At 38.8% G+C, this 13,135-nt stretch overlaps 1 protein-coding gene across 2 annotated transcripts in view; it reads right to left on the minus strand.

The window, feature by feature from the left end:
* dnah9 (dynein, axonemal, heavy chain 9) overlaps positions 1–13,135 on the minus strand; it is a 100,717-nt gene that overhangs the window by 16,726 nt on the left and 70,856 nt on the right. For both annotated transcript variants that reach the window (XM_052571461.1, XM_052571462.1), the window contains exons 52-62: positions 10,979–11,167; positions 10,360–10,595; positions 10,147–10,269; positions 8,579–8,783; positions 6,735–6,899; positions 5,832–5,972; positions 4,711–4,881; positions 4,515–4,637; positions 2,414–2,607; positions 1,756–1,904; positions 1,319–1,446 (exon numbers count right to left, since the gene is read on the minus strand). In XM_052571461.1, the coding sequence (XP_052427421.1) occupies positions 1,319–1,446; positions 1,756–1,904; positions 2,414–2,607; positions 4,515–4,637; positions 4,711–4,881; positions 5,832–5,972; positions 6,735–6,899; positions 8,579–8,783; positions 10,147–10,269; positions 10,360–10,595; positions 10,979–11,167 (1,824 nt within the window). The remainder of the gene's footprint in view (positions 1–1,318; positions 1,447–1,755; positions 1,905–2,413; positions 2,608–4,514; positions 4,638–4,710; positions 4,882–5,831; positions 5,973–6,734; positions 6,900–8,578; positions 8,784–10,146; positions 10,270–10,359; positions 10,596–10,978; positions 11,168–13,135) is intronic.

Below are 13,135 nucleotides of genomic sequence, written 5' to 3' on the forward strand. Positions count from 1 at the left end.
GCCAGTTAAGTGCTAATGCACAAGCAGCATTCTTCATCTGAGACACGCTATCGTCATACTGCTCTGGTTTAAACATGTAGGGGGAAAGCACACGATGATACACTAATGATGCACATCAGGAAACTGCTGAATGCAATGATTGAGGAATGCTGCAGGTACATTACTGTAACTGTACATCATCACTCCACCATTGCCATCCAGGCCAGTGTTATTTTACAATAAATTAGATGCTATTATAGTTTTCATAAAAACGTTCAATATAGTTTTTATGTCTGCAGTTTGCTTTTCATATTCATTTTAAAGATTTAGAACCAGAATCATTTTAGAATCAGACTTATTAACATCTATGCTTACACATAAACAGTGCACAGAATTAGACTATAGACTTAGAATGACACCAATTAAGACAAATGTAATAAGATAAATAAATAAATGAATAATGTGTGAGATTTCACGCCCATTCAGTCCTGCTAGTAAATTAGAAATTAATTAAGAAATTAAAAGCTTGTCAGTGAACTACGGCTCTGATGTGTAAAGACACAAAGTGACTGCGCAAGAGACTGAACACTATTTATATCGTATTTTACCTCTGATTCATGCAGTATCTGAACTCTCCTGGGCGCGTCCTAGTATGCGTGTTTATCTTTTTGTGTCTTTTACACATCAATGTACCGTCACGAGCCACAGGGTTTAATTTGGTTTTGTTTGTGTATGCTTTTTTTTTTTTTAGTTTTATTGTATGTTTTAGCCCTGATTCCCATCCACTTCCATTGTAAGACTGTTAGACTGCAACGGTTTGAGCTAAAAATCTCAGTTTGTGTTCTATTGTAGAAACAAAGTCACCTACATCTTGGATGCCCTAGGGGTAAGCAGATACACATCACATTTTAATTTTTGGGTGAACTATCCCTTTAAGACTGGTTTTGTGCTCCAGGGTCACATGTACGACTGAACGATTAGGCTCCACCAAGCCTATGTTTGGAATTTCATATAAATAACAGACAAAAAAAAAGAAAAATGGACATTATATGTATAGATATATTTCTAAAGGAAAGTAAATAAAAGTTATGTTACTCTAAATAAATATTAATAATATAAATAGTGCACATTTTTATTGGATAGTAGGGGGAATTTTTTTTGTATTTTAGACATTTATTTTATTTCAAGTAATAAAAAGTTTAAGTTTTCTGAACCAGACAGCTAAACTGACTCCAGCCCTGTGGATCTGGTTATGATGATCTTCATGTGTTTTAGTAATGACCCGAGGAAGACCTGTGTGATCTGAAGTGGTTTCACTGCAGTTTGTTGTGTGGTCTACCTGTAAAATGACCCAGTGCCCCTCTTTGGCAGCCAGATCCAGAGCCTGTTCTGCCACCACCTCCTGCCCCTGGCCCAGCGAAACGTTGTGGAAATTTCTGTTGTCGAACGTATATCCCAGTTTTCTTCCTGGAGGATGTTATTTAAGGACAAAACAGACAGTCAGATCTGTTGTCTGTGGTCAGTAATGTCGGCTGTGTGATCGGATTAGTTGTATTTAACCGGATCCCTCACACTCAGTCATTCATGGAGAAACACATTAAGTTTAGTTTAAGACACAAATAGACAGAATGTATTGGTCTGGATTGCAGGGATCTGCTGATCTTTCCAGGCTCATTTTGAAAATGCCAAAATGACACCTTAGCTTTAAAATCACAGGCGATTACTGCAGCATTTTGGTAAAATGATGTAAATGGTCGAGATCACATGCATCTGTACCGTGTTTCTCCACATCCTTCAGCGGGTCGACTCCAGGGGACAGGATGAAGAACATGGGTGTGGCGGGTCCAGACTCCTCATATGACACGGCAAAGTCCAGCGAGCGGCTCATCACGTACTTGCTGCCCAGCTTCTCCTCCACGAAATCTCTGAAGGGTGTAAGAATCGTATTTAGCTTTTTCAAACTGAAGAACTCGTTATGATCATACTGTAATAACGACGCACTTCTGGATCATAATAAAGAGCACAAAGTCAGCACACAGGGCATCTGTGGAAACTGATTGTTTTAGACACTGGCCTGTGCTGTCTTATTATATTAACACTGCCTGTGTCTCCCTAAAGGTCAAGCATCATGGACTGTAGAAACACACAACTAAATCTATAAAGCAGAAATGAGCGAATATAATGTAGAAAAAATAAGGCTGTCAGAAGATTCTCAGACAGATTCAATTGAACAAATCTGATTGATGAACAAATGACTCTTATTGATTTGAATGAGTTGGCTTCATCAGCTTCAGAGTCTTTACTTAAGGTTTTCAGTTAATGAAGTAAATGTTTTGTATGAATGCAGCCGAGCAAACCACAGATTCACAGACTCTCGGGAAAACATGTCTGCAGACACTGAGGTATGATGCATGAGGATGGACTGAGATCTGACCTGACGGCGTAGGTCATTCTGTCGGGCCGTAGCGCTCTCATCATGCACAGCCTCTGCAGCGACGTCTTGTTCTTCCACTCCTGAGGGAACTTCTCTTTCTCCGGACACTCGGACTCTGAAAACTTCTTCCAGCGTTTAGCCGATCCTTCAATGTCACGGTCCAGGTTATGAAACTCCTCCATCGTGCTGAGAGCCTGGAACAACATCACCATAAAATAAGCACATTTTATATTTAATGAAAATAAAATACTGATTAACGATACCACACAAAACCAGTGGAAGTGAAAAAAGATTCACTTAAGGACTTCCGATCATGTGAAATAGTCCTGCGGTGTCCACATACATCACGTCGTCTCAGAATTAATATAAAAACTGCGTAAAGCTGCAATAATTATCAAATAATTTGGAGTTTAGCATGTCACATTGCAGGACTGTGCGTTTCAAGATGTTTCATCAATAATACAAGTATGACTCATTTAGTATGCATTATTTTGCACGTTGCTGAGTGGACGCTGTGCAGTCTTATCAAACGTTATGATGACAGACATGTACAGAATAAAGAGCTCAGATACAACACTGTCAAAGCGCTAATCAAATCGAACTACAAAGTAAAGTGTCTTTCTGGCACAAACTGCTGAGTAAACATGAACGTGTTTCTTCAGACTCCCAGAAGCGCTTCGGCAGCAGAACAGAGGATTTCCTATGGCGCACTTATATTCATCTCCTCTCGGAAGAACAACGCTGTGACACATGCCTTTCTTTCATACAGACTCTCGGCTCGACCTGAAGGTGCCGAAAGCGGCGGGAGAATGATGATGACTCATAATCCCAGAAAGCCTTGCTTATGGGAAACACTATATCTTAACGACAGATTTGAGCACATTATGGACTTTTAAATGAGATCAGATTTATATTCCCATCGCTGACGATGTGCTGGAGAACAGCAGGAAACCTCCTGAAGATTCACACTGAAGGGCAAGATTTCGAGACAGAAGAGAAGCGACAGGAACTGCCAGATGTACAGTAGTGCACTTAAACAAGTGATGGCTTTCTGTATAATTACTATTAATTCACACTAATAAGTAGTTGCTTATAAGCATGTCTATTATTAACATATTGACTGTTTTTTAGTGCTTATAAAGTACATATAATGCATGACATCCATAATTCTACCCAATACCCTAAACTTAACAACTACCTTATAAACTACTAATAAGCCGCAAATATTGAGGCAAAAGTCATAGCTAATGGTTAGTTAACAGTGAGAATTGGACTCTAAAATAAAGTGTGACCTTACTATTCAATCCTAATAGCATCTACAATGAAGATATGTACAAATTATAATATTATAGGAACAGTTCACCCCCAAAACAACAATATACAGGGTCACACTTTTCACTTTTGCCTTAATAAACTCATAATTTGCTGCTTGTTAATAGTTAGTAATGTAGTTGTTAAATTAAGTATAGCATAGGATTAAGGGATCTAAAATATGGTCATGCACAATACAGCATGAATATGTGCTTTACTGTATAATGAGTTAATAAACAGAATATGCTAGAAATATGCAATGCATATAAGCAACTGGTTAATAGTGAGAATTGGTCCCTACACTAAAGTGTTACCATATATTAAAAACAACAACAGATATTATTATTATTAACAATAATAGCTGTTGTTGTTATTAGTAGTAATAGTATTAAAGCTAATATTCTCTGTATATAGTTGAAGTATAAGAAATGAATAGTTAACACAAAAATGAAACATTTGAGAACACAAAGATTTCATGTCCGAGCTTCTGTTTTCAAACCATGAACGTGGATCGTGATTTATTCAGCAACATAAAAGCATCTTGACGTCAGCTTCATCTAACAGCTTTCCTGACATTAAAGCAGATTTGGTGCATGTGTTTGAGAAACCAAATGAACCTATATTAAGATCTGATGAGGACAGAGAGTTTGCTCAGCGATATGATGATGCTTCTGCTCCCTGCGGCCACATTTTTATCCTTTCGTACAAATGAATAACAGAGAGACGTGAGCAAAGCAAATCAAATAACGACACAGACACTGACGGCCTTCATTAAATCTGAGTAACTCACTTTGATTCCTCCCCAGGAGTGGTTGGACAGGAAGTCGACGGGTGACGTCAAGCCCGGCTGCACTGGGTAGCGCAGCAGGAAGTCCAGCTCGCGGGGACTGATCTCTTTATTCGTGAGCAGGACCTAAAGTGGAGATAAATGCATGTTTAAGAGAAGCCGGAGGAGCCGTGGCATATGCTGCGGAGCGGAGGCTCACCTGGAAGGCCAGCTGGGCGGTGTAAGTGAGTTTGTCACACTCGAAGAGCCCGCGGGTGGTGTACTGGAACACCAACGACGTGATGCTGTCGATCAGATTTAAGACCCGTTGTTTCAAGGTCTCGTCCGGATCGGCTTTTAGTACGGCATTTTGAAACACAACGTTGAAGGCCTGGACGTGAGGAGCACACAAACACACGCATTACAGGAGAGAAAGAACTTGATTTAATACTCTTCTGCTTTTCTCTCATTCTCTGATGAGACACTTTTGTAACTAGTTCTGGGGAAGATCAAGATTTCTCTGCATAAATTTGTACACAACGGAAAAGGCAATTATTTTTTGATAGCTGTAAATTGTATCTTGTCAGCATTATGACTAGAAACATCAGAAAACCAGCATACAAATTAGCTATACATTCATAATCTATTCTCCAGTTATGTCTGCAAAGCTCTTCTTATGAATATTAAAATAAAGTGTTTCATAAAGAATTCTGTGCTGCAGTTAGAGGGAAAAAAATAAAAATAAAATAAAATAAGAAAATAAAATAAGAAAAAATAAAATAAATTAAGAAAAAATAAAACAAATTAAGAAAAAATAAAATAAAATAAAATAAAATAAAATAAAATAAAGGTTATCCTTCTGGGGTCAAGTCTGATAATAATATACTGTAGGTATCTCAATACGTGGGTCACATATATAAATACGTTGTGATTCTTATTGAACGATTCATTAAATGAACAGATGCTGGAAGCAGCGTGTCAGCTTTAGCTTGCAACCAGTTATGACGTGTTGCCTATTTATTATCTTTGTATTATTTCATGGTACACAGTCTAAATCTCATCACATTCAGTTCGCATCAAACGCTAGCGTAATATAAAACATAATAAAGTATAATTAATGTAGCCATAGTGATTCCTGTGTTATTAGCTAGTGAAGTAATACACTGAGCGTCTGCAGAACATTATATTAACTGCTGTAGTTCATCACGGCTAAATAGTTGTGTTAGCATGGGACAGACACAGCTTCATAAAAACAGGAGAGAAACACAATAACTAAATCCTGGAGCACTGGGAAATAAACAACAGGCTTTTAAGAGCTGGTGCAGGTCGGGATGGAGCTACCTTGAGAGAGAACTGGTACATGGGATGGATTTTATTGAGGTCGTTCATGATGAAGTATAGGAGCGAACCGCGGGCCGCCGCCAGACGGTAGTGTTCCCGAGCGTCATTGATCTCAGCCTCCGTCACCTTAGCCTCTTTCACCTGGAGCACAGCAAAACAAGATCAGGAACATTAATAATGTCTTAATATGTGTGTTAGTATGTATGTTAATATACTGCAGAATTTAATCACTTTCATGACTAATAACTCAAATTAATATCAACAAATAGTTGGACAATGGATTCAAAAGCTATATATATATATATATATATATATATATATATATATATATATATATATAAAATAAAATAATTATTTTTAATTAAAATAAAAAAAAAAAAATATATATATATCACTATTTATTAAAAATATATATATAATTGTTTTTATTTAATTGATTATATTTTATATAAATATCATTATTGTTATTATTATTATTATTATATAATTTTTCGATAAATGGTTACTTTTATTTGCATTTTAATCAAATATATTTTATGGAAACTGTTGTGCTACTATCAAACTTAATATGTATATTTACATAATATGTATATTTATACAGTGTCTAAATGTGCAAAAAACAAACAAACAAACAAACAAACTGAAATTATAACAGTAAAAGACTGAAAAAATGGTTAACTAGAAGTTCTGATGCTATACAGTGAAAATGCTATACAGTGACTGCATATTATAATGGTAAAAAGTGAATTTAGTCTTTGTTTAATTGAAAGTTAATGAAATATATATTGATTTGAGATCTGTAAAACTTTAAATATACTGTATTTTTATAGCAAAACTCATTGATTTACTGTAAACCACTCATGGGAAGATGTTACTGTAGCTGAAAACCCAAGAAACCCACACCTTGACTTCAATCTCGGCCGCCGTTCGTTTGGTTATCTCCAGGTTCTCCACCAACTCGGTGTCTCCCAGGAAGTTTCCGGACGCGGAGGAGAGTCGTGAGAGCAGGTTGTCCTCCAGAGTTTTCAAAGTGATTTTGAAGCCGTTCTGTTGCTTTGTGAGGTTCGACTACAAAGTAAAAGACAGAGAAAGACGTGTGTGGAAGGATGTGTGAAGATTCATGAAAACAAGAGCCAAGGGGCAAAGTCATGGACATGAGAGAGCATCTGAACAGCTGCCGAGATCAATGTATGCAGGAGGAATCAAGCTAGTCTTTGTGCGGATTAACGGACATCAAAAACCACATCCGCCAGCGTGTGATGGGATTGTCAATGCTGATGGATCCATTTCCCACGTTTGGATAGAGAAACAAACACACACACACACACACACACACTCTCGCTGATGATCTCAAATCAGAGAGCCGTCACCACTGAACCGTCAAGACAATACTCATTCCTGAAGAGGTCAATCTGCAAAAAAAACTCAAGTATAATAACGTCGCTCCGTCAGTGACCACCAGAGCCTCTGCGAGACCTTTACAAATAACAGCGCTGGAGAAAAACAGCTGGGTTCAGAGACACGACCCCTCATCAGAGAGGACGAAAACAGGTATGTTCAACTATCCCGTCCTAATGAGTCACTCATTAATGATTACATTTCCACTGGCATCTTGTGCGTCCAATTAACCCGGACCTGCAAAACAAACAATTAACTAGCAGCCCCGGAAACTCGGTACGCTTACAATCTCAGCCGAGTAATTGTGCAACCCAAAGTGACGTTGGTCAGATGATTTCAGAGGAGTAGAGTGGTCCTGCTCATTAGACGAGACTGATGCAGCTCTCACCGATCACTGTGACATTTACTTCATCTAATGGCCTTGGCGGATGTGCAGATCTCACGCTGTAATAAGATAATATAAAAAAAAAACCTGCACAAGTTTGCCCAGCGCAATTATGTTGGTACTGCGTGATGTAAAACAAGCAAGGGATTAAAAACAAACCCTCTGAAAAACACATCTAAATAGCAAAGTGCATCCCTGCGGTGCGGTTGCATAAGATCTAATTATAAATCCAGCAAACACTGACCGGAGTATAACCAAACTCTTCCTCTCCCTGCACGTTAAAGCAGGTGCTGGGGGATTGTCACGCTTTTCTTGCAACTTCAATATTAATTAAGTTGATAAGAGAGTTCAGTAGCGTTTCCCCATCTTTAGGATCTCAGCTATGAAACACTAATTAATCAAGCTTCATTAAGTAACATTTCAATTTTACAAATAAGCGCATTCACGTCCTGACAGCTATTCAAAAACACTTTTTCAGTTTGTTGTGATTTGTTCTCAAATGAACGCTTCAGCATCTGACAGACATTTCAGGAAGAGGAAATGAAGTAAAACAAGACTTTTTTTTTTAAATGGGGAAGTTTAAGCCTTTGACCACTCCAGCTAATTACTTACAGTAATGCTATGCTAATGTACTAATATACATGTGCCTACATGTTGGTCATAAAAAAAAAAACTGCTCCGGGAAAGTGTGCTAATTATATACATGAAAGTGCAAAGATTAAAACACCAATTACTCTTTAGTAAGCAAAGGTGAGTTGAGCTCGGGAGCCTCACGTACGCGTGCAGAACCGCTATGATTGACCGTTCTGTCTGTCAGAGCATGATGACTAATTATCTTTGAGTTCAGCCAATCTAGACCTCAGAAACTGATTAAGCCAATTAATCTCCAAAACACCTGCCAAATACCATCTATCTAACCGTCCCACAGTTAAGCGTGGAGAGAGGGATGTTCTTCAGAGAGTACCTTCAGCTCCTCCAGGTCTGGTCTCTCCATGCTGACCACGGCTGCCAGCAGCTGGTCCTCCAGCCCGTCCCGTGTCACCGTGAAGTTGACCAGCGTACACTGAGCCTGAAGCTCCGGCTGGTAGTGAGGGTTTGCCAGCTTGGTGTGAAGGATCAGACGGAAACTGGGGTTGTACTCGCACTCCTTATCGCCGATCTTTATGTAGCTGTAGCGGATTAGAAACCAGAATCCTTTCATTATTTTATGACACTTCATCTAAACTTTAGAAAATAAAAAAAAAGTTTAGAAGTTGAGCCACTGATGTCACATGGACTGTTTTACCAATGTATTTACTACGGGTTTGGAACAACATAAGGGTGAGTAATTAATTACATGATTTTCATTTTGGGGTGAACTAACCCTTCAAATATCTAATTTACATGGTGTTTGAACTGAAATGTGTGTTGGAAGTGTGTCTACACATCCACCCTATAATAATAAAAATCCATCCAGTGCTTCTTTAAATTCCCCAATAATACTGATCACTTTCTCAGATCAGGCTGTTTTGAGATTCTTGGCAGAGTGATGTAGTTCTGCACAGGCCCCTCCTACGATTGTTGATTGACACGGCCGTCTTACTGTACCTTAGACCAGCCCTGAATGAGCTGTACACAATACAACATTGATTCAGCGCTGGAGCAGATGTAGACAAGAACATCTCGAGGTGTTTTGTTGTTGGATGAATAATGAACATAGCAGTGGTCATTTACTCCCGACATCTGAGCCACTGAAGACGCAGTGGATTGATTATGTTTTTGATGGTAATGCACTCCCCGATCTACCTAAATGTGTTTAGGTTCATGCGAATCATTCGTGATCCAGTTTCACCTACAGATAAAGCAACCTGTCCTCCAACTAATATGCTTGTATAGGTCGTTTGTTCAAATCCCTGAAATACGACCCATCAGAACGTATACTACAATTGCGCCCCTATCGGCAAAAGGAAATTTTCATATGAATGTTTTGTACTCTTTTATTTGCCCTCCGGTTTGCATTTTTACGCCCGCTAGAGGGCGCTTAACTTTAAAACGTAAATATAGGTTGTAATAAATGCTTGCACAAACGACCTATATGGTCGTTTTTTGTTGGAGGACAGGCTCAGATAAAGTGAGTATACTTTTTTATGACAATCGCCTTTCCTTATAATATGCTAGTTAGCAAATTCCGCAGCTAAATGCGGCTAAAGTTTACAGTCTCATGAGAGGGGGGGAGAGAGGGGCGGGGTGAGCAGAGCTCGTTAGCATTTAAAGAGGAATGCACTGAAGGGTAAAAAGGGTGTTGTTTTACACTACCATAGAGAAATTTGAACCAAAGTATGTTTGACTTTTCATTAAGACCTTAAAGAATCATATCAATTTGTGGAAAATGGACATCCGATGAGCTCTTTAATGTACTGTGATTTATCAGCAAGGTTAATATAATTCACCTGTGGTGTTTTGCCTTAAAATATGTTTGAAGAGGCTTGGGTCACATTTTACCACCATATATAATGTCAAACATGACTAATAACTACATTATAATGCTCTCACCGTCCTTTCTTTATGGTTTCACGTCCGAGTAGTGGACCGAGCACTGGATCCACCGCCTCCTCCAAATTCTCAATGAGGACGACTTCACCAACAGATAATGCTCTCTCGATGGAGTCCAGATATCTGCATTAGCACACGCACACACACATACGCATTAGTAACGAATCAGGATAAGCAGATATGGTGTGTATGCAGACGTAATGTGTGTTCTACCCTCTCTGTCCAATCCTGATGATTCGCAGCTCTTCTCCATATTTGTTTTTGATCCATTTGATTCCCTGCAGCTGTGGATCCACCATGAGCGGCCATCGTTCGCAGCTGGTGAGGATGGTGGCGTTTTCAGTCGACATCCGGTCCGCCGGCAGACCCTCGTTCTGCCAGGTTGCGATGTCAGCGTCATCCGTCAGCATGGTCAGTGGATCCAGACCCGGAGTCACCGGGATCGGCACCTGCAGGAACAGCACTCATCGACTGAACCCTCACAAATCACAAACGACACAGATTAACAGAAGAATCAACTATGCTGTTGAAAATAAAAACAACAAAAACAACAGCATATATGTTTAAGATATTGAAGCATGTCAGCTGGTTATAAACTGGTCCTGAGCAGGGGCTAGCTGCTAGCTTAGGACCAGGACATGACCAGCTTAAACCAGCTCATAACCAGCTGCCATGCTTCAAAACATACTAACAAGAATATGCAGGGTTTTTCAACAGGGAATGCTTTAGATTTCAGGTGAAAGCAACACTGGCCTTAATCAAACACATGATCTTTTACTCTGTCAACCTTAAACATCTTAAAATCTCTTTTAGCATTGCTGGTGGGACAGACCTTGAGCTGGCTCAGGTACGGCCTCCAGCTGTTGTCCATCAGCTCCAGGCGGTAACGTTTGGTGAAATAGCCCAGATAGGAGACGAAGGCAGTGATGAGAAGCACGTCTCCACAGAGAGTGCTCTCCTGATGCCTGAAGCTCTTCACCGCCTCTGCCCAGCGCACGTTCTCCGATGCCAGACCTCCAACCTGAATACACACAACTCTATGAGTCTGACAAAATCATTCAAAACACTCACAAAAACAAGTTCTAAGTAAATAAATAAATATATATATTATATTAAAGTAACCGACGTGTTCACAAAAGCAAGAGCTGTTTCTCTTTTTGTTGGAAACTCAGAATCACAGAAAAGTCCATAGAGAAATAGATTTTTAACAAAAACTGATAAAACTTTAAAAACGGATATGTTTTGGGCTTTGAGGTCATTAATCAATTGTTTATGCTTTTGTTGAATCCATCAGTTCACATTAATTCAACTTCTTTTCCATGAAACCCCTTGTTTCAGCACTGATTAGTTCTCACCACAGTTTTAAAAAATGCTAAAAAAAAAAAAGTGGGAAGAGGGGAGACAGACAACGCACACAGCTTCGCGTTTCATTTTGCTCCCATCACAAATACTGTAAAAGCATGGCCATTTGCACTCTGCATCATTTATATGAACGCGCTGTTGCACCTCTGAGAACTTTAAAGGCTTATTCTGTAGTGTTTATATAAGCCTTTTGACGGGTTGTGTCACAGAGCTGTAAAAACGGTTATGCTCACCAAGTAAATGAATCACGTTTGTGCTGAACTCTTATTACAAAGCAAAAACAAACACTCATCTTCAATCCATGAACGTTTCTCTGTTCATCTCAGAGTCTGAAACATCTGTCATAGCAAATCAACACATGCTGTTGTGAATAATTAAGCAAAACATCTTCTTATAGGATAAGAATACAGTCTCATGAATAATTTAATAGACACCGATGCCTCATCAATGCACTATAGTCCATTGCTACGTCACAAATTGTGACGTCAACACAATGTAGATTTTAAACCTGGAAGATGAAAAGTGCAAAAAAAAGCTTAAAATTAACCAGTTTTCTCCAACAGTTAAAATTATTGGATGCTAACATTGTCTTCTATGCTGTGCAACACAAACACCTTTGCTAAAATCTGGTCTGGGGTTTCATGACCCTATAAAAATAAAATCTAGGTTAATAGAGGAATTCAGTGTGAAAAACTACATTCCATTGTGAAATTTTGTAAAGGTTTACATTGTGAAAATTCCACCAATCAGAAAGTAGCAGCAAGCAAAATGAGATCTTTAGCTCCACCCACTTTCATAAAGCACCATGAATGACAAATTGAATTGGTTCCCTTCACTCTCAAAATATTAAAATATTTATTAATATTTAGCAAAAACTTCAAATGTATAGTACAATTTTTTATTTGATATCATTTGCATATTATGTAAAGTTATGGGATTGTAGCTCACATTTTTCTGTTTGTCTGATTTTCAAATACTTTTCCTGCTTCAAATCAAAGTCTGTACTGTTGTGATCCTCCTCATAGCTAAGTGGATTGATTCACATCTTACAAGCTTTAACCAAGACTTGCGAATGCAAAACAAACGTGAAAAATACATCTTGCACCAGAGCCTCTGTCAAAGTAGACAGCACTATTGCAGCTTATAATGAAGTGCAACCATCTGGATTTCAGGCCAGATCTTTGAAAGTGCAGTATGTCATTATTTAGATTTTGCTTAAGCAGCAACAACCTTTTCTGAAAAGCAGCATTATTTGCGTGATTGTGCCTGCAGCCCACAGTGTGAAATGACGTACTTGACCTTTAATCCCTGGTCAACACCAAACCCCCTCACACATGTTCAGGTCACTGCTGTTCAGCACACAGTTATTCTCAGATCAAACAATGGCTTTAATGAGTAACTCTAGTGAAGCTGACGGCTGCTGCACGTGTTTGTTTGTGTGATTTCCTGCTGACTTAGTGTTGCTGCATGCTTCAACGGACAGCAGAAATGACTTATTCTGGGGGTTTGCTGCATTTTAATTATTATTCAGAATTTTCTTCTGTTTCGCTGGCTCATCTATTTTTTTCTTAATTAAGACAGGAAGCAACAGCTCTGGGTGTAACGTGGTGTTGACGCATGCAGCGCT

The sequence above is a fragment of the Carassius gibelio genome, chromosome B12 (assembly GCF_023724105.1).
Source record: "Carassius gibelio isolate Cgi1373 ecotype wild population from Czech Republic chromosome B12, carGib1.2-hapl.c, whole genome shotgun sequence".
Taxonomy (NCBI): domain Eukaryota; kingdom Metazoa; phylum Chordata; class Actinopteri; order Cypriniformes; family Cyprinidae; genus Carassius; species Carassius gibelio.